Source organism: Perna viridis, chromosome 5 (assembly GCF_037379345.1).
Source record: "Perna viridis isolate PV_CMFRI_1.1 ecotype Kerala chromosome 5, ASM3737934v1, whole genome shotgun sequence".
In the NCBI taxonomy this organism is placed as follows: domain Eukaryota; kingdom Metazoa; phylum Mollusca; class Bivalvia; order Mytilida; family Mytilidae; genus Perna; species Perna viridis.
In genome coordinates, this window is record NC_142449.1 from 32,048,575 (window position 1) to 32,070,717 (window position 22,143).

General features: G+C 33.0%; 1 protein-coding gene across 5 annotated transcripts in view; it reads left to right on the forward strand.

Annotated features, from left to right (window-relative positions):
• The window catches only part of LOC148617096 (uncharacterized), a 56,320-nt gene that overhangs the window by 15,465 nt on the left and 18,712 nt on the right, over positions 1-22,143 (forward strand). For all 5 annotated transcript variants that reach the window (XM_088584413.1, XM_088584415.1, XM_088584417.1 and 2 more), the window contains 2 exons: positions 508-579; positions 2,130-2,195. In XM_088584413.1, the coding sequence (XP_088440539.1) occupies positions 508-579; positions 2,130-2,195 (138 nt within the window). The remainder of the gene's footprint in view (positions 1-507; positions 580-2,129; positions 2,196-22,143) is intronic.

The window sequence follows — 22,143 nt, forward strand, 5'->3', positions numbered from 1 at the left end:
ATAATACACTGGTTTGAAAGAATTTTGTAAAGATCAAACCAAAGAAAATTATATTATGTTCACGTTTATGCCATTTATGATTTTCGTACGTATCTATTAGTTCCAAAACCCCGAAAAAGATTCATACATAATTCGTCCACTCCTATTTACAATGACACATGCATCACAGGTATTTTTGAAATTGGTCTAAAAAAGCACTTTAAAATTACAGTATATGTAGTTTCAGTTTAAGATTAACATATCACCTTTCAGAAATGAATACAATTGATGTATGGTACAATTGACTTGACAAGTCCTATTTACAATGTCGCGTCTATCCTTCGGGAATCTGACACCTGTTTTAACATTTTGGTAACTTGTTTTAGTGTAAAAAATTACTTTCAGTCTAAAATATCCACTTTTTACTAATGTACGTGATTTGGTTGGGTCTATTCTATTTAGCATATAGTTATTTTTCCAATAAAAAATAACAATGACATACTTTATCATATGTATAAACTATTTCAGTACTCAGTGAAACATCCAGTGCAAACCTATCTAAAGTAACCGACCTGAATGTGGAAGCCACAACGCAAAAAAGTATGTCAAAGAAGGTTTTTCTTATACTTAAAATACTTTTTTTTAATAATTATAACGGAAATTGTGTCAAACATAAGCCTCAAAAAGATTTATGTTTAAGTATAAAGAATTTTTTTAATACAGTTATGCCATGTCGGGGTTTCAAATCAAACATTTTTTGCAAACGTTTATGAATTTGACAAAACCTGATATAAAATTTATAATTGAAACGCATTGGAATTCGCGCAAGAATTAGTAATTAGTAGTTAAAAGGTAATTAATTGAATAACAATACAGAAGGATTTACTAAAAGCGCATATATCAAAAATTAAAAATCAATTAAAGATCATCAATATTCATCCTAATCAAAGAGTATCAATATCGTATTCTTGCCATTGAGTTTACCTTGCTTTTATTTGTCAATCAAACTGGCTATCTTATCCGTGTGCAATCTTTCTCACGTAGGTGCAATCATATGATCTGCATAATTATACATTACTGCACCACATTATGCTGCAGATCGTGAAGATCGGTGTCGTAGAACATTCAATTCTAGTTTCATACGAGATCAAAATGTACCTCTTAAATACTACAATAGTTTGTGTTCTTATTACTTATATAAGTGTGGGATGTTTACATTAAAATGTGAAATGATCGCTTAGCATGAAATCTTCTGTAATTTAGCTAAATCTGTCCTGTCTCCCAGTTGTATTGATTGAGAAACACTCGGGTCACCACGGATATCTCGATGTTTTATTGAGAATATCGCAGCTTTGCTTTGTTGCCTTACATAATAAAGTTCAAAATTCAAACTTCCGATGTGAAGTCGTAACATCGGTACATTGAATTCGACTTGATGTTGAAAGCAAGCCACAACCAGTTATACAAGTTTATAGCGGTAATCATAAGAATGTGATCCAGGGACAAAGACCAGACTTGGAAAACAGACATACACAAAAAAAAGAACATAAAGTAACTAAAATCATATATACAAGTATCAAATGGAAATGAGCAATTCGGACTCCACCAATAAGTGTGAGCATGGACCAGGTGCATCGGTAGGGTAAGCGTTCTCTGCGTTTCTAGAAACACCCGAAAACGTTCGTCTAAAACTGACCTGTTAAGAAAAACTTACATAATCACTTAAGTCTCGCAGAAATATGATTTATTGGTTTTTTGTCATGGAAAAATAGTGGTGAAATGGTAGAAAACAAATCCCTGAAGAAAAGGGATATGAGCAATTCAAATTTGAAATATATTTCGTAAAAAAAATCTTATATCCGTTACATTATGGACTGGCTTGTTAAAAGAATGTGAGAAAAGACAATATTAGATTCACCATGAAATATTCAAGAAAAGTATCCAACTTCGAAATTTCATATTCACATCTATGTAATCTGAAACATGCACATTCTTGTTGCGTGGTTTTTTGTATATAATATTTTATATATTGTATTTTCAGAAAGAAAATGATAATTAGCCTTTAACATCCAGTTTTACTTATTACATATAAACTTTTCAAATTAAGAAAGCGATGATATTCATGTTTTCATACCTATGACATATTCCAGTTCTTTTTGAAACTATAAGACTGGAAGAAGTGACCGAATGGATAGTGGAAGCTCCGACAAAAGCAAGTATGTCAAACCGTCTCTTTTATTATACTTTTCGTGAAACTAGTTGAACATCAATGATAAAAACGAAGAATGAGACGATTAAAACAAATAATTATAAACACAACACATAGAAAATACATCACCACTTACAATAGTGTTTATGGCCAGGTGTGGCGTCAAAACAGCTAGACATGTGACTACACTTGTCATTCGTAGTGTATGCGTTATTTTCATTTACACATCTGAAAAAAAAAGTTTTGATGACGTCACAACCATTCCTAATGTTTGGACAAAACATTTTGAGTATTTTGAACTGTACGAGTGGTAAAACAACCGTCACCAAGATCAACGGGAAAAAAGTACAGATAAACAATTATATAATGAAACCGTACTTTTCATGCCGTCAAATTGACCGTATATTTACAAGTTATATATAATCATTTACCTAAAATATATATGTTCTGACATCTCTAGCGTTACATTATTTTCAAGTTGCCAGAAATTTACCAGATACACATCATACGCCATTTTCTCGCCGTTTTATTTTAAGAGATTTCCACTAAATTGACGAACGAACGTACTTATTGAAGGTGATTGTATGTATTATGAAGTGGTAATGACTACAGTAAAATTGATGCACAAATGTTTTAAATGGGTGAAAGAATTATTACTTTGATAAAAGATTTCATTGTGGAAATAAACACCTAAATGATCACAGTGTCAACCGATTAATAAGTTCTTTGCTGGCCCCGTACAGGTCCGGGTGTCAAACGAATAGGTCTGCAGCAGCGCTAAGCATGAAGTGCAAGTCAACTAGATAGTGCTAAGAAACCTAACCGGGGCGAGGCGCTCTGTCCAAAGAGCAACTGGATTGTGTGCCCCAGGTGGTGGAATGGGTTACCCCTTGTGTACTATATGCTGGGGTTGTCAGTCTATAATACGGAAAACCTGACCGAAAACCATAGTGTAGCACCGTGTTTGGAAAGATGCCACGTTCATCGCACGTTAAAGAACCCTGCTGTGGTATTCGATAGGAGTATGAACCTTTGCGCTCCGCCACAGGAGTCAAAATTGCCCGATCTTACCCATCCCCTTTTTTCTAGTGGCGATCTAAATATATATCGACCTCGTTGCCCTTACATCCCATCCCTTTATCATTTCATCATCATTTTATTTCATGTTCATTTTATCATCCCGTTCATGTTCATCGCATTAATATATCTGAAATATTGCTGGTCGCGCGTTAAACCCCAACAATCAATCATGTTCTATAGTGAGTACCTATAGAAGATCTTAGATTTCCGATACCAGCCTTAAGAAATTCCACGTTTTCGCGCATTATCTCGTCTTACATTCATCGTCTTAACTCAAAAGAAAGATATATATACTGTAAACGTTCTAGTAGGATAAACTTACCGTATGTTTACAAGTAATATACAGACATTGACTGAATATCACTTCTTTTAAGTGACGGCACAACATTTATTTGTGTTAAAATTGACAGGATATCATCCGATTTAGTACAAAAGTGTTCACTCTACAGTTTTCTTACGGTATAATGACGATTTAAAGACTTGGCAAAATAATTTGATAAACGACGCCTAGAAATAACAATATTATTAGACAAGGAAAGATGAATCAAACTAAATTATGCATTCTATCCACATAAAAAAACAATAGTAATGTCGAATAATATAAATTCATCTTTGTGAAATTTGTCCGATTTTTCTATAGTCAATAAATACAGTCAATAAACAAAACATATCCAAGTTCCATAAGCAACGTGATTTCACAAATGTAACACATTAACCAAGACACAATGAAGAAATCTTAACCTTTCAATGAAACAACATATGAGCTTGTGAGAAAAAAGTAAGTTTGCGTTTTCGGAAATGGGCAAAAAGATAATACTACAACAATAATAACAAAACTTTTTGATGTTGTAATTGACCTGTTCGTGTTCAATTCAATTCTGAACAGGCTCAAATAATATTTCTGCAATGTAGAGGCATATGGAAAAGTGTAGCATTTACTCGCGCTTATCAATAATCTTGCACACAGAATTTACACAAATCAGTCTATTCTTGTACTATTAATTATCAATCATGTTTGTTTTAGGTTTCTTCCATCGAAAAAAACCTTTATTTGATTGCATTGGCAGCTGGTTTAACTGTTGTATTGTGTATTTGTTGTATAATTCTAATGAACAAATTATGCAATCATAATGGAATGAAAGACAACTTAGAAAACAATACCGAACATAGACCAGAAGAAATAAATTACTACGACGATATTTCAAACGAGGTCCAGGACGATCTTTTCCATTATTACTCGGTTGACGGAAGGAAAATGACACATTATGACTATGTTAGTGAAAGTGACATTGCCGGTCTATTTGCAAATAGAAATTTTCACAATAAAGATACTTCGTCTCAGCAACGATCCACAACTAGAGGTGATGCTATTTCTACTCTACATGATTCTGGAAAAGAAATTACTTTGGCTACTTACCAAAGCCAGGAAAATGTCGGTGCAAACAAACTTCATACATGCGAGGTTAATCGAAACATACATTCAGATGATAATAAAGAAAAATGTTTTGGGCTGCAACATATCAGAGACTTTAAACCAATCCAAAAACAGATGAAACCAGATATAGAAATGGACACAACTACACAGAATGATGCATACCTAAATCCTTACGTTCCACTTCGCGCTAATGACATGGAATACTTGAACAGCTATTCATTAATATTAAGATCAAATAGATCGAACGAACCTAGAGATGATGATATTGAAGTCAAAAATGATTCATTATGGAATGAATTTGTCCAATAACGAAACAACTGCTATTTTTATTCACAAAACTACTATATACCAACAATCTTATTTTTGTGAAAAGATTTTTGCGGACAATTATTTAGATCTTTTGACATTCTTTAAAGGTGTACATTCCAAATTGAGACATTATATGCATCAGAATATCAATAAAAATAACAAATTACCAAAAAAGACGTGTGTTCATAATTAGGTTTCACATTTATCATTAAAATCAAAGTGTTTTCAGTAGGAATAGTTTTGTTTTGAAAAAAAAACTTAAATTCAGTATATATATCATAGTTCAAAACTTTAAAACAATGATTTAAAACAATTCAAAATTAACGAAAAACATCCTATTAAATGTAAATAGTATTCGGAAATTAAGGTAGGTTTAAAGATTACAGTATTTTTTATAGAAATAGTTCACATCTTGTATATATCATTTGGTAGACTATTTATATTATTCATATCATGTCATATGGTGTTAATACTTACGTTTGCTTACCTTTTTCCATAAGGCGTAGAAATGGTACATAATGTTCATTACACTTGTAATATAGATGTACAGTTATTTTTTATCCTTTAATTTATAAAGTGGTACTTTTAGATCATAATTAACATTCACCTAATGAAGCTTTTGTTTTTCCTCCATTTTTAAATATTTACACGGCGGAATCACTGTCGCCTGTATTGATTCATATTAATAAAGGTGTTCAATAGCAGCTACTGTGTCAAGTTGGTGTCAAAGATATGGCTATGTTTGTCTGACAGAAAGTTCTAATACCATTACTTATTGAACATCTAGCAAGTACGCAGACTTTTAGCATCGCGCTAGACTTCTTACTATTAGGCTTCTGGAACAAGGTTATGTTAGACATCACCACAGAAGTTTTATGGTCGTCATCATGAACTCGTGGATCGTTACGGTGTATTCAACTGCACCATGAAACCTGATTTATAGATCGTGTCATAGTTTTTCTTCCTCTTTCGTTTACCCAGGACTTGACTTTTTATGATTAAATGGGCTTGTGTTTGTAGGAAAGGCAACGGACGCTTACCCTATTGGTGCAACTGGTTCATGAGCCCAGTTTTTACTGGAGTCCGAGTTGTTCATTTACATTTGTTACTTTGTATGTATTATTTTGTTTATGTTATACTCATTGTTGTTGTGTGTGTGTGTGTTTTCCATGTCTGGACCTTGTCCCTGGATAACATTCTTTTTTTTGTTTCCACTAGAATTGTGGTTTCCTTGATTACCCTTTCTTTTACAAGTGATGACACACCAAAAATGGGTTAAAACGAGTGAAAAGACCGTGCATCCAATGCTTTTTTCATACTATGTAAGAAATAATTCCAAATCATCTTCCAAATATACAGAGGAAGATGTTTACAAAATGCTGGAATTTCCAATCGACAACATATTTGTCCAGTGTGGTGGACGTGTTTTTCAACAAACGGTCAGCATTCCAATGGGAACAAATTGTGCTCCTTTACTTGCTGACCTATTCCTTCACTTTTATGACACTGACTTTATAGCTGATCTGATCAGAAAGAATGTCGTTTGGCTAGATCAAGCAATCTCAGTTTCCGCTATATAGATGACATATTATCTTTAAACAATCCTAATTTCGGGGATTTGATACATCGCATCTACCCAAAAGAAATTGAGATAAAGGATACTACAGACACTGTGAAGTCAGCCTCATATCTTGACCCACACTTAGAAATTGATGGTAAAAGAAAACTATTGACCAAACTTTACGACTTTTCATTCAGAATTGTCAACTTTCCTTTAATCTGTGGCAATATCCCTTCGCCACCTGCGAATGGAGTGTTCATATCACAACTAATACGTTATGCCAGAGCTTGCCGAAACTACGCAGATTTTTTGTATCGCGCTAGAACTCTAACAAATAGGCTTCTGGAACAGGGTTATGTTGCTACAGGATTGAAGTCATCACTATAGAAGTTTTATGGTCGTCATCATGAATTCGTGGATCGTTATGGTGTATCCATCTGCACCATGAAAACTGATTTACTTAATGGGTCATAGTTTTCTTTTCCTCGTTTTACTGTTTTATGAGCAACTCGGCGGGTGTTTATAGAAAAGCAGAGGACGCTTACTATCGGTGCACCTGGTCCATGCTCCCAATTTTTACAGCAGTCCGAGTTGCTCATTTGCTTTTGTTTCTTTGTATGTATGATTTTAGTTACTTTATATTCTTTGTTGTGTATGTCTGTTTTCCATGTCTGGTCTTTGTCGCTGGATTACATTCCTTTGATTACCGCTATATTTTGGTTCCCTTGATTACTCTTTCTTAACTCTCTTTGTGAACAAATAAACACGAATCGCCTCTGAAGTCGTCAAAGTCATCATTTTGATTGCTTACACAATGAATAAAATCAAGAGCGTATAACTTTTCTCTCATGCGTATTTTTTATTCGTAAGCGTTATTTATGGCAGAAAAAAACTTATTTCATTCATTTCAGTTTTCTTTTTCGTATTCTCATTTTCCAGATATGACATGCACCGTAATGTTTTGAATAAGCATAGATTAACTCTACATTCAACCGACCAAATTGATGTAGCATTATACATATATATATATATTTTTTTTTTCATAGCCTACGGCAGCCCAGGTTTGAAAAATCGTTCTGTATCCACGAATGCTAATAATGACGTAACAATTGAATGACATAAAATTAAAATGGCTTGTCAAAATCTGGATTCAACTTCGAAGTCAGTATTTCATGAATTAAACTGAACAGAAACTGGTTTTTGCCCCATATTTTCTAAATATATATACAATTTTAAATAAATATACCATATTTCTTGTAAACGAAACACATGACAGGAAAGAAACTTTATTGACAAACAAAACATGGACAGTACATTGATAATTCTTCACCCTTTTTGTTGCCATCATTAACAGAGTGTACAAACAAGTCTTCACACTGTGCTACAATCAACCGAACGTTCCGAGCTTCTTTGTATTAACATTGAAATCATTTGGAACAAAACAGAGGTGTATTTATTTTCCGACATTTTTTTTTTACTTTTTCAAATGAATACATAGACCATGTTTTTTCTCACTAACTTAAAATATGAATAATACGTCTTTACTTTCAATTAGCATTGGTAAACTCTTCCACCTTCTGCTAGACAATTATGTGTCGTAAAAATGCGTCCATGTTTCGTTTTAACCTACTTTATACACTCATATTTTTCTTTTCTCACTTGAATATGTAGATGCAAGTCATGTAGATTATATAATGTGAAGTTATTTCTAATGATGTTTATAAAGTATCCTGCTTCAGATACTTTACTAACGGCTAAAATGCAATTGTATAATTAATATTTCTTACACGCTCGTGTCAAAGCTAGAGATTTAGCCGCGTTTGTGGAAAGAATTATTTGTATTTTAGCTTTTAAAATTACTTCGATTCTTTGTCGAAACATGTCGCGGTTTCTGCACTTCTTACAATACCCATGCAGTTCTGATTATGTACTGATTATGGAGGGTGAAGGCCAGAGAAAGACATCAACGAAGGTTGGACTACGCTCATTCTAAGAATGAACTATTGAAGTGGGATGTTTTAAAACTATAATATAATAATTTCTTTTTACATAAAACATCTTCTTGTAAGAAAACATTTTATATTAGAGCCATCTGGACTGACACAGTTACTAATGAAGAATGTCCAATTTGGTTGAAAATTCAGCAATGGCATAGCTCTGTTAAAACAAATTTACAACAAGGTTATATAACATCAGTGATTTTAAATCGATTTTAATCATGTTTAATATAATTTAAATATTCAAATAGAATGATTTTTGTTTTTAACCATAATCGAAAGGTTGCCAGATTCGCAACTCAAAAGGACAACATGATTGCGTTTGTGTCTATTGAGACTGCTACTTATTATGCATTGTTGTAAGAAATACAAGTGTTTCCAAAAACTATCATATTGAAAAAACATAGAACCCTTTAAAATAAAACTTCACACGGTTTAAAAAAATGAAATTAGTCGAACAATTATATCATCATAAAAGACTATAAAATTTCCTATTATGCTTTGTCTGTAAGAGGAATCTAGGGAACCAAGGTTATAGCGGTAATCAAAAGAATGTAATCCAAGGACAAAGACCAGACATGGAAAACAGACACACAAAACAAAGAACATAAAGTAACTAAAATCATACATACAAAGTAACAAAAGTAAATGAGCAACTGGGACTCCACTAAAAACTGGGAGCATGCGTAGTTTCGGCAAGCTCTGGCATAACGTATGAGTTGTGATATGAACACTCCATACGCAGGTGCTGAAGGGATCCAACTACCGGATTTTTTTTTTAAATATACCTTGGACATAATAACGGCATTATCAATAGATTTCAATAATGTACCAATTAGGTAAGTACTATATTTCAAATGATATATTTGTTCCATTTTGTGATGAATAAATTATGTGGCATTCACAAATCTAAATTTATGTCCACTCAATGTCATTTTTCTTGTTTTTTCAATAACTTATTGCAAAATATAGATGCATGTTGAAACAGTTCTTTCTTTTTTTTATATTTGAACATCTAATGAAAAGACTTTTATTTATATAAGAAAACTCAAAACTAGCGTTTTAAATGAAGTTTTATTTTGATGTGGGCTTCAAAAAGGTTTCTTCGGGTTTTTTTTACTAAACTTGATCTTTTTAAAGAGCAGGTAAAGCGATTAATGTTACTTCTCAAAATAAAAAAAATAAAAGCAATCCTGTTTCAATTTTTTTCCAGTGACAAACCAAATTAATTTATGAACATTGTTCAACATTAAAAGTCTTCCCTTTACGGCCCATACTACGAAGTTTTGATGTTGTCAAACATTTAAAGCGGGAATTGAAAAGGTTATTCAAATATACCGAAGTACCGATGGAAATGGGGATATCAAGGGGAAAACACGTGTTCGATAATATGCTTTAATTGACAAGAACAAATAAAAGGAAGACAAACAACAACAATACACACAGTGACGAGTCACAATAAAATACTGGGGTGATCTTACGGATGCTCTATTTCAGATTAACAAGGACTTTAAAGGGTTGGAAAATATTTATAGTTTTTTTTATGCTAGAATATTTAACTTCTGAATGATCTTGTTCTGTAAAGTCAATCTTTAGTCTAACGAAATGATTTTGCTGAAGCAAGTCATTTCCAATGTATCAATGCAAATTTATTTCTAGTGTTGTCATTGACTCTATATTTTTTTTTAGTTCAGTTCATCTTGTCGCTTTTCATAACTCTATAATTTATGGGGTATCACATACAAAAGTATTATAACTTCAGTGATTTTTAATCGGTCGTAAACTTGTGCTACATAATTTCAATATTTAATTAAGAAGGTTTTTGTTTTTAACTATAATTGAAAGGTTGCCAAATTTGCAACTCAAAAGAATACCATAATATTTATAGTTTTTGTTTTTATGATAGAACATCATAAGAAAAAAAAGATGGGTAAGGGTGCTTGTTTTAGAGATATAAGCTTTTAACAAATTTGCGGAAAACAAATACCGTAGATTCACATAGGTTTTGCCTTGGTATGTTTTATCTAAGAATTTCATAAAAACTTCCTAAATAACATTTTAAAGTGTGTTTAATGAAATTACGAAAAGAAAAATTGGGATCTCTGGGCATATATAAACAATAAAGTATTAAAAATATATACTATCAAATGGACAAAAGCTGGAAATCTGACAAAAAGGCTGAATATTACCAGCAAACATTCTTAAGGATGAGTAGTTCACCGGACTGAAGTTGGAGTACAGTTCACTATTCATTATTCACTATTGACAAATGAATAGTAAACTAGTTTACTATTATTTTTCATAACTTTTAAGTTTGATAAAATTTTTGATGATGGTAACGATGGTACCCACGATGGTAAGAAAATTTTATGATAGATGGATAGATGGATAGATGGATGTGGAAACCAAATCAACTTTAAACCGCAATTTTTGTTCGCTTAAGACATATGTTTGGTTTATACGGGAGATAAATGATTCGAGAAGAAGTTTGTCTTTTTTTCTGTATTCGCTGTCGGCAGATTACGTATTTATCCATGATTTTTTACGTATTTTAATGAATATTAAATGGCAACTGAATTTAATCATTTAATTTTATGACTACATAGACAATGACACATTAACATTTGACAAATAAATTTAAGATAGAAAATGATTGTGCTGTCCGTTGATATTGTACCTATGTGAACGTTATCTATCCACATGGCACATGTCTGTATAATATAACTTTTGACGTTTAACGTAGCGTTTGATATTATTCGTTTACCGATCATTTCTGCTAAAAACAGCATATTAAATATTCTAAGGCACTGCAACTTATTTTGAAGTTGCATCTCTAGAGCTGACGTTATTTACATTGAAAATAAAAAAGAGAGTTTACGTAGTATAAAATGGAGTACATGCACATTATTCGTGCTACGTAGCATTTATTTCCACTGAGCAAAATATGTTTCTGGTAAATAAAAAAAATATCAGTAAGAATGGAAAAGAATTACATGTATTGATACAAAAAGACAAAAAAGCAGACAAAAGAAAGATTTCACATTCTAACGGACTGGCCCACAATCCATGTCTACTACAATATGTGATCATGTTCATCAGTACAAGTGCTTAAAAATACTTTTGTTCTGAAGTCGGTTTATATTATTGTTTATTATACTAAATATAGTTATAATTTAATGTTAATCAATACGGGCATTACTTGTCTTCAATATAAACATTAACGAAGCAACTAAAAAACAAAATAAAGCAAGTGATACTGTGTTTGCATACATGCAAAACACAAAAGTTGTCAAAACCTGTAAAAAGTCGGAATCAACCAAACTATGAAGCCAAAATTGAATTTGGAAGGCCGTGTTTACGTTATCCCTAGAAAAATCAAACAATGTGGAAACTTTGCCGTTTGAAGACCATTTCGAATAAAATGCGGCTTTATTAAAGAAAGTGTTGATACCTGTGTTGACAGCAAGTCAATAATTGCTATTTATATTTACTTTCACACTTGTATCTAAATAGTACCAGTAATTTTATGGATTGTTTTCTCATTTTCGTTTTTTTTTTTTTTTTTTTGGTGGCTATTTTAAAATTCATAAATTGTATGCACAACCCCTAAGTATGCTTGATTTTTGAGTTTGGTATGAATCAAATAAACGGTCGCCGAGTCATCGCTCGGACATCTTTACGTTCACAAGAAGAAAAATCAAAAACATACAAGTTGCAAAACTTCGTTTTGGCGACTTAACTATAATAATATTAATGTGTGTTACAAATTATTGAAAGTACGTTCTTGTGCTTATATATATTGCTGCTGAATAATTGACTGTGTTCAACATGTCTGTCCATATTGGATATGTGTCAACTTTGTTCATTAAAAAAATATGAAGTGGCCGAGGGCGCTAGAGTGCAGGTAGTATTTTCATACATGTCGAATCCTGACAGATAACAACAAAAAATTGCTTTGCGTTATTCAGTTATTACATCGCGATGAAGTTTTCACGCTATATTTACTCTTCATCAATAAAAAAATTAAACAAATGACCAAAAAAAATCGTCACATAGAAAATGAATCACTTTTTTATGAATTATATATTTTGTCCCTAGAATATACTGTGCATAGGTCGAATAATATATTTCACAGAGGAATTACCCCTAAGCGTGATGAGCGGCGTTTTGGAGTTGTGAATAGTAGGGTGGGGGTAGACCTACGGTCACTGTCGGTTTCCCAGGTAATATGAATATTGATATTTTTTATCCACGACTGCACTTTATCAGGTCAGATTAATTCAATGCCCTGACCAAGGCTGACCTATGATACCAAGCCGGGATTGCACGGTGTGAACTTTAAAAAAAATGTCTTCCTATTATATATTGTAGTTGTTCACATGAATACTACATTAGGTTGAGATTCAGATCGGGTACACATACAGTTTACGAACTTTTACGTAATTATCTCCCACCAATTGCAAGGATTATGAATATCACAAGAAGTTCTTTCCACACTAAGAGATGAGTTTAAAGGTGATGGCAGTAATCTGTCATGATAACAAAATAAAGAGTTTTCTTAAATACTGAAGTGTGAAATTTATGTGCCCATTCTTATCTCTTTATCATTTCCGATAAAATTAGAAAAATAAAAATGTCAAAGCCTACCTCGACGGAGTATCGCAGTACTAGAACCTTTATAAAACTACAGAAAATCCTTGGTGCCGATGCATGTTTTGTGGACGGTGTCATCACATGCCAATTAATTCCAAGGTAAGTTATCATTTCATCATAATATTAAATACATGTACTATATAATGTATTATGTCGAGTCGAGGATTTAAAAATATGAATTAATAACAAGTCATTTCTTTGAAATTGTTAAAAACACGATTCTACCCCGATTTCGAGATTTTCCTTTTGTAATTTTTGTATTTTTGTATTGGTTATATAATTGTTTTTGACAGAGTAATGATAAGAAATATATCTAATTCGAAAGATTTAGATATATATTTTATATACTTCACTTTCTCTATTTAAATGATCAAATTTGTTTTAAGGTTTTGGCCAATTTTTTTTGTTTTGTTTTTATTTGTTCTTTTTGTTCTTTTTTAATAATTTCACGATTTCAGTAGTAGTGATTTTACCCTGCCCATTTATGTAGTGCATAATAACATCTACCTTACATATCGTTAAATAATTCTTACAGCTACTAAACGCATTAATTACCCACAGAAATGATATTATGTCAATTATACAGAAATCCATACCCATGTCTGTTCCCTTTTTGAAGTTTTATCGTCAAACAAGTATTTCTACACACTTTCCCAAAAGAATAAAAGGAATACCTACTGTGTAGCCCTTAAGATAGGACTAATACGGGGATGACACTATGCGCAAAGTGCGCAAAGTTATAATGGTTTACGTCCGTAATTCCCATAATTGTCACTTTCGGGCCCCGTACATGCGATACCAACCGAGATGCCCTCTATTCACTATATCTTTTGTGTAGCCCCTTAGAAAGAGCAACATCTAAGAGAAATATGCTTGCCTTAATTCGGGGATGACACTATGCGCAAAGTGTTCAAAGTTATAATGGTTTACGTCCGTAGATCCCATAATTGACACATTGGGTCCCCCATACATGCGATACCAACCGAGATGCCCTCTATTCACTATATCTTTTGTGTAGCCCCTTAGAAAAAGCAACATCTAAGAGAAATATGCTTGCCCTAATTCGGTGATGACACTATGCGCAAAGTGTTCAAAGTTATAATGGTTTACATCCGTATATCCCATAATTGACACTTTGGGTCCCCCGTACATGCTATACCAACCGAGATGCCCTCTATATGATATTACCTTGCTCGAAGTAACCGGAGATCTGCATGACCCGCGGTTACTTTATCCAATGAGAGGCCTTCTTACAAAAATCGTAATGGGAGCGAAAAGTAATTTGCGTACAAAATTTACTTCTGTGGCACAAAATATACTTTTGTCTCACAAAATTGAATTTTATTGAATTTCGTGACACAGAATTGACTTTTGCGACACAAAATTGAATTTTGTCTCAACAAAAACATGAAAAAAAATGAAGTGATCATAAAACAAGTCTGTGTATCATAGTTTTGTACGACAAAAATTATTTTGTTATGACGGAATTCAATTTTGTGTACACAAAATCGATTTTGATTACAAAAAAGATCAAGTCCCATTTGGCGCCCCGTAGTCCGCCCATCTGTCCTTTCTTCCGTCCGTACTTTCTATTTCTTTCATTCCGTTGCGAAGAAGAATAACACCTCTAATTCGTTACTCTTCCTACTCCATCGAATGTAATTGGACAACACTTCTCATATTCACAATGTGCACCTTCTATTTTTGATTTTGATCCGATTCAATATGGAGGTCAAGAGGTGCATGTTACCAAATGGGTAAGAGGGTGTGCATTTCTCACTTCGAGATTATCTTTAGCTGTAACATATTAAGTAAACAGTTGTATATGGCAAGCTAAAGTGGACAAAAAATGAGCATTTTCTTATATTAAAAATGATTTTTTAATATTACCAATTCATTTTCTAATATTACAAATTGGATTTCTTATATCACAAAACACTTTTTTAATATTAAAAAAATACTTTTTTGATATTAAAAAATCATTTTTTGATATTAAAATTTCAATTGAATTTCTAATTTGTAATATTAGAAAATGAATTTTTAATATTACAAATTGAATTTCTAAGTTGAATATATTATTTCGAAGTCAGAAATTGTACCCGGAATTTTTGGGACATCTATACACGTTATCATTTGATGAGTACTTCTTCTTTCAGAGCCCCGTGCAGGTCCGGGTGTCAAAAGAATAGGCCTGCAGCAGCGCTAAGCTTGTCGTAAAAGGCGATTAAATAGTGCTCAGAACCCTAGCCGGGGGGCTAGGGCACTATGCCCACAGAGCAACTGGGATGTGTGCCCCAGGTGGTGGAATGGGGTACCCCTGGCGTGTTACATGCTGGGGTTGTCAGGCTATAATACGGGAAACCTGACCGCAAACCATAGTGGTGCACCGTGTTGGAAAAGATGCCACGTTCCTCGCACGTTAAAGAACCCTACTGTGGTATTCTCCCGGAGTAGGAACCATAGGGCTCAGGAGGCTAAATTGCCCGACCCTACCCACCTCTCCCTATTTCCGGTGGCAATCAAAATTTGTCGACCCCATTGTCCTTGTGTCCCATTCCCTTTTCATTTCATCATCATTTCATGTTCATTTAATCATCAATTTCATGCTCATCGTCTGAATATAGGTGAAATATTGCTGCTCGGACGTTAAACCCCAACAAACAAACAAACAAACTTCTTTCAGAGGTTAGAATATAGGACTTCAGCAGGAGACTGTGGAGTATTTGTTATTTCAACAGCTAGAGCACTTCACTGTTGGAACAACATAAATATACCAGGAAATGTAAGAGTCATTCTTTGTTTTTAGTGTGAAATTAAGATTCCAAAACTTTAGGATTACAATTATGACGCCTATTACATATCTCTGAAGTTGTTTCTTAGCAGTAATATCATTTGATACAGTGTTATTGTAGTTTTTCTTTTTCCTTGCGTTAAAATTTCAAGAAACATTTGGGTTAATAGTCATAGTAACTATTGTTTCTTTTACAGAAATCAGGACCGGATCTGCGAGAAGAACTTGTAGAATTTTTATTTAGCTAATAAACACTCTACATTTACAATTTATCTGTTGTTCGATTCCCGACATGTCTTGTTTTTAAATCTCAAGTATTTTATTACAGAAAGATAGTACATTGTGTATTTTTGCCTCTTTTGGAGTATCTCGTCATTGATGATATTTGTAGTAACATAAATGCTGCCTATTATCATAGCGGATCAAGAATTGGTCATATTTTACATGGTAGACTGCGAATGAATTGTAGATCTTTTTCCCGCAATCTAGTGGATTCACTGAATTGCGTTTGCGGTAGAAGTGAACCAATATTTCATTTCTTATTACATTGTGATAGATATCGAGAACTTCGCAATGAGAATATTTTCCCTAAATTTACCAGATATGTTAAATACCGATAGTTTACTATTTGGTTCTGGTCAGAAAACCGATGATCAAAATAAGCAAGTTTTTATCAAGGTGCAGAAATTTATTCTAATGAGTAAGAGATTTATTAACTGACTTGCATCTTGATTAATTTCATTTTTTCCAAATTGAACTCTTTACCATTTCCTTTTCCACAATTTGTCAACAGTTTAAATTATGTTACATGTATTAAGAGCATACAATCTTTGTATTATATTGTTGTCAATTTCGCAGGAGATGGACTTGTAAAAGCCTTGAGGCTTGTTTCCAGATCCTGTCAGATATAAAATTGTTTTGTATTAAATGACATAAATTCTTGCTGAATAAATATGTTTAAACTAAATGCTGTCATATTTTTGACGGAAACAGAATGTTAAGAAATGTTAAGACATGTTGCGTATGGCAACAGCGTAAATGTCACGTCTTGGTGTCCACTTCGCAGCTAAAATCACAATCATTTGTGCTTAATGTATATGTACTACTCGCCAGACTTCGTCTATTCATTCTTTTATGTGAAGAGTTTGATCACTCACACTTAATTGAACGTGGTTGAAGTTGCAGATGCAAAATCATTAATTAAACCTCTCTCATTTTTTTCATTTTTCATCGTGATGATTTTTACTTTCAAATCTAATAAATATTGATTTGCTATATCTTAATTGTAAGTATTGTAACATTAATATATTACTTTGAATGTTTATAATTTTATCTTGCATTTTCTTGGTGTGGGAGTTGGGGGCACTTCCTTAATATTCCATTTTCCAGCCTGCAAATATGCGAATAGGTGAGGAAAACAAAATATGATACATGTATGTCAATAAAGTTTACATGTGTCCTAGTAGTGTATCATAATCAAGGGAACACTCCTTATAAAAGAGGTCAAAGAAATATTGGAGTTCCCCAGAGCCCCAAGTGTATTTTTTCTGTAGCATGTATACCTAGTATCATAAATGAAAAGCAAGATATTCATCTCGCTAGTCGTGAAGTAGATATCTACTTAATGACCTATCTGATGTTTCATGTAGGTTCGAATAATGAATAGTAAACTAGATGAATAGTAAACTAGTTTACTATTCACTTTTCAATAGTGAATAGTGAATAGTGAACTGTACTCCAACTTTAGTCTGGTGAGTAGTGCCTGCTTCTTTCCTAGACATCGTATATATTTCTCTTTCTGTCTAATTATCTATCTGTCTACATCACATATAGTTTTTTTAGTAATTCTGGAAACAATTAGGCCATAACAAAATAATGTTCATGATTCCTATATTCTCTTTTTGAGATAAAGGTCAAGCAGACGAAAATGCATGTGCAGTTCATTTACAGATAATGATCTCAATTTTTTTGAAAAATTGTAGAGTGTTTGGTAAACATATGTCAGCACGAAGACATATTTGTATGTATTCAAAATATACACTATTTATCCTTCTGATACATGTATGTACTCTATCTGGGCCTACAACTGGGTAAGTTTCCCAAAGCAATTTAAATATTAGAACAAATCTGCTTGTTGAATAATTTAAATACATACATTATCTTTAATATCGTTTTAAATTAAAATAAACATTTTCCGTTCACTTTTCATATGATTTATAATGAGTAAATATATTGACAAACTGGTACATTGAAAAAGAAATTGAAGTACTTGACCACATTAGACTCAAACGCTGCCAATGATTCATGATGCAGCAAATAATGTACCGAATAAACGTGCTATCTCCAACTTTAATAATCCAACTCAATAAATGTTAACTCTTTCAGTGCCATTTTTTATCAATCAATAGAAAACTTATCTAAAAAGTTCAAGAGTATTCAAGGAAACCAAGATTCTAGCGGAAATCAAAAGATGAAATCTTGGGATAATGACCAGATAAAATTACCAGTTTAACGATAATACGTCATCTTTATAGCAGAAACTGAGATAAATGAATATGGCTAAACGATGTTCCTTCCTTTGGATTAGATCTTCTATAAAGTCAGCCTCACAAGAGGGAAGGAATAGGTGAGCAAGTAGAGGAGCACATTGTTTTCCCATTAGAATGCCGACTGTTTGTTCAAAACCCGTCCACCACCACCACAATGAACAAATATGTTGTCGGTAAAAGAAGTCCAGCAATGAAAAATCTCCATAAAGTACCACATATCTGTATCTAGATGTACCGTCTTTTTTCAGTAACAACGATGTATTATGTTTTGAGTCGGGATTTCAACTGAGTAATGGGAATAAAAGTATAAAGAGTTGACAAATCATAGGTTTTCATGTAATTGTATTCTGATAATAATCTTGCAAAAACTGACTTAAATAATTAGACCGTTCATGTGCATGGTCTGTAGCTGTTTCGTAATTAAGAAAATGACTTTGGTTGGGTTTTGAAATGTATCTATCAACTATTGTTAAATTTTTATCAACTACTAATTGATAGCAAATCATCCAATATTTTCCTCGTTGTCATTGTTACAGGTTGTCATTTTGGTGAAACATCATGCATGAAAAGCACAATAATTTGGGTAGCTTTGGGTGACAATATCACTTTGTGTTGTGAAACAGGACAGAATGTTAAAAAAGTCACCATACGATAGCGACGAGATGACGAACCGGTGATCGTCGGGGAATATCACAGTAATGATATGTACCGTAAGCACAAAGGCGTCGGTAACAGAACATACCTTATTATATTAAACTTTTAAACGAATGACATTGGTACATATTATTGTGACTAGATGGGAGATTCAAAAATTATCATGAATACAATTGAACAAGGTAAAAACCTGATTTTGGTTTCATTTGTCATTCAGGATTTAATACAGAATTAGGGGCATGATTCCTATTATTTTTTTGTATGATCCGTAAAACAGTAATTCAAAGTAGTATCCCAACTGATATTAGATATACCATGCCATACCAAACGGACAAAATGATATCTTGATTTGAGATAGACCTATGTTTGCCTTGACAACTGTGTTAAGAAATCTTCAGTCTTAATTATGTTTATCAAAATGGAAAGCCAAGACATATTTCATAGAAGCAATGTAAAAAAAGTAGGGGTTACAATATTTCAAACTATGATGATGTTAGTAATTGGAACATTAAGCCTGATAAAAAAGCATATAACTACAAACACTATAATATCCATTCTATGTATTAATGAAATATTTCAGTACTGGTGGCAACTAGTATGGATAGAATTACAGAAATTCAGTATGAGGGATCTACCTACCAAACACGTACGTCAATTATATCTTTATAATTTTAGATCCACTGAACTATCATATGAATGCGGACCTTAGTCGTTAGAAAAATTAACGACAATGATTTCTTTCTAAATGTTACAGTTAAAACATGTCTGAAATGGACTCTGCATAAACTAAAACCTTCATAAACCAGGAACCAATATCAGAAAAAAAGATAAAGTTAATCGTAAGTAATGTAACAACCAAAAATTGGATTGTGATGTCATAACTTACGATCAATTTCACACTTACGCTTTTTTGTGAAATCGACACCAGGCACTTTTAGTCCCTTTTTATCATAAGTTTCAATGTGCTTTAATATATGTGTTCGGCATGCTTCAAAACGTTATTGTACGAATTGTCTTTGGGTGTAGTTGTCTGGCATACGTGAAACATTTGGTACCTATAAACAACGAAACGTATTTTAAGATTTATTTTATTTCATTTTGTTTCGTTTTTTTTCTAGATTCTGATGCGTTTTTATTCATTTGTGTCGAGTTGCTTCGGTTCGATTCACTTCCCATCGATTCTTCTTTTTTCGTTATGTTTCGTTATCTTTTCACAATTTTTAAGTACTAAAGAATTATGAGTAATGCTCATTACGTCATTAACAAAAGCAGCTGGGCGACATTCTGTATACTGTTTTGGCCATCTTAAAACTATTATTTGTTCTGTATGTAATCATCGAAGCTAGCAAATATTTTCCAAGACTGGTTTGGCCCTCAATGGCATTAATTACAAAGTGTAGGCGAATGGAGATGTCATAACTGAAGGTAAAAACGGTCTTGAAGCTGGACATTCATGCTATTTCTATCCACAAGTATACAAGTAACAGAACCTAGTTGATAAAAGAACCATTAAAGCCCTCTTCTGGATCGTATTAAATAAATAAATAAGGAAACATAAAATCGTATCCAGACAAAACAGCGTTTCCGCATTTACCCAAACGTTTACTTCCGTTTCGTCACTTTTGTCAGTATATTTTTTAGCTATTCCAAGTTCTGGTCTTTAATTATGCATATATGGGACGTAGTTAACGCTCCTGCATTATTATCATTCCCCCTTTCCAAACCATCTGATGTTGGTATTCCTTTTTGTAGCCCTAGATGTTCCCTTCCAATTTGAATGATTTTTTGTGGGCCTAAGACACTACTGATGTTTCGATAAACCATAATAAACTTTGACCTAGATTACATTTTGCATATCAAACAGTTTGTTATAAATGAGCATAGCCTGATACTACAATCTAATATATCCAATATATGAGGCAGCCGCACTCTTTTATAGTATAAACGTTCACGCCATTTTTTCCATATCTGCGGCTCTTCCAATTCGGGGGAGTGCGAACAATTTTTAGTTATTGGAGTTCCATCAACGTGTACATATTGTTTACTAGAGCTACCAATCCCAGATAAACGAGGCTAAAGAAATATTTTAGGCAGATAAGTAGAGCAAATGGTGCATCATTTTACTTCTCGAAAACAAGAGTGATAGTTTTACCTACTTGATCAGTCTTAGAGCTAGCGACGGTAACCTTCAGCACAATTGAATTGAGTGTATAATCCAGGTCATCATACAGGTTAAATGCACGGCCTTAAATGTGCATCTGACTATCTACAATTATTTCATTGACTCTCGACAAAAGGCAACAGAGAAGGTCCAGGACAATAAACAGACCTCATAATTAAAAAAGCATACGTATTGAAATGACTGAATTAACTTCTTTAGTAACTCGACAAAAATTAACACTGGTCATTCGGGGTTTTGGCCGTTTTCGTAGCAACCCTATAATTATCTTTTTTATATTAGAAATTACATTGTATTCTCCTGAAGTTATTGAATTTGTGAGTATGGCTTATTTCTGAAAAGCAGGATGACACAAGAGGAAGCTTAGTAAGCCTCTATAAGTCAAGTATGCCATATTGAGAAATATGATCAAAGGGAGGCAGACTGGCCAAATTGAAGACATTTTGTAAAAACGTCGAAACTGAGTGAAAGTGTTTAATGTCGTCTTATACGATTTTTGTCCTATAACTCAGACCCCAAAATCAATAATGAAGCAACCACTTGGAACACACTCAAGAAATAGAATATTGCCCAAAACATTTGATGATAGCACCAATCGGTAAACATTTATCAAAATACTACGATTATTGGAAATTGACTCCAGTTAAATCAAATTCACAAGGAGAAAGTCTGAGAATTCTGAATACTGATACCAATATCGCACTTGGATAAAAGAGCACTTGAACCAAGGCTCTGAATCAATTTTAC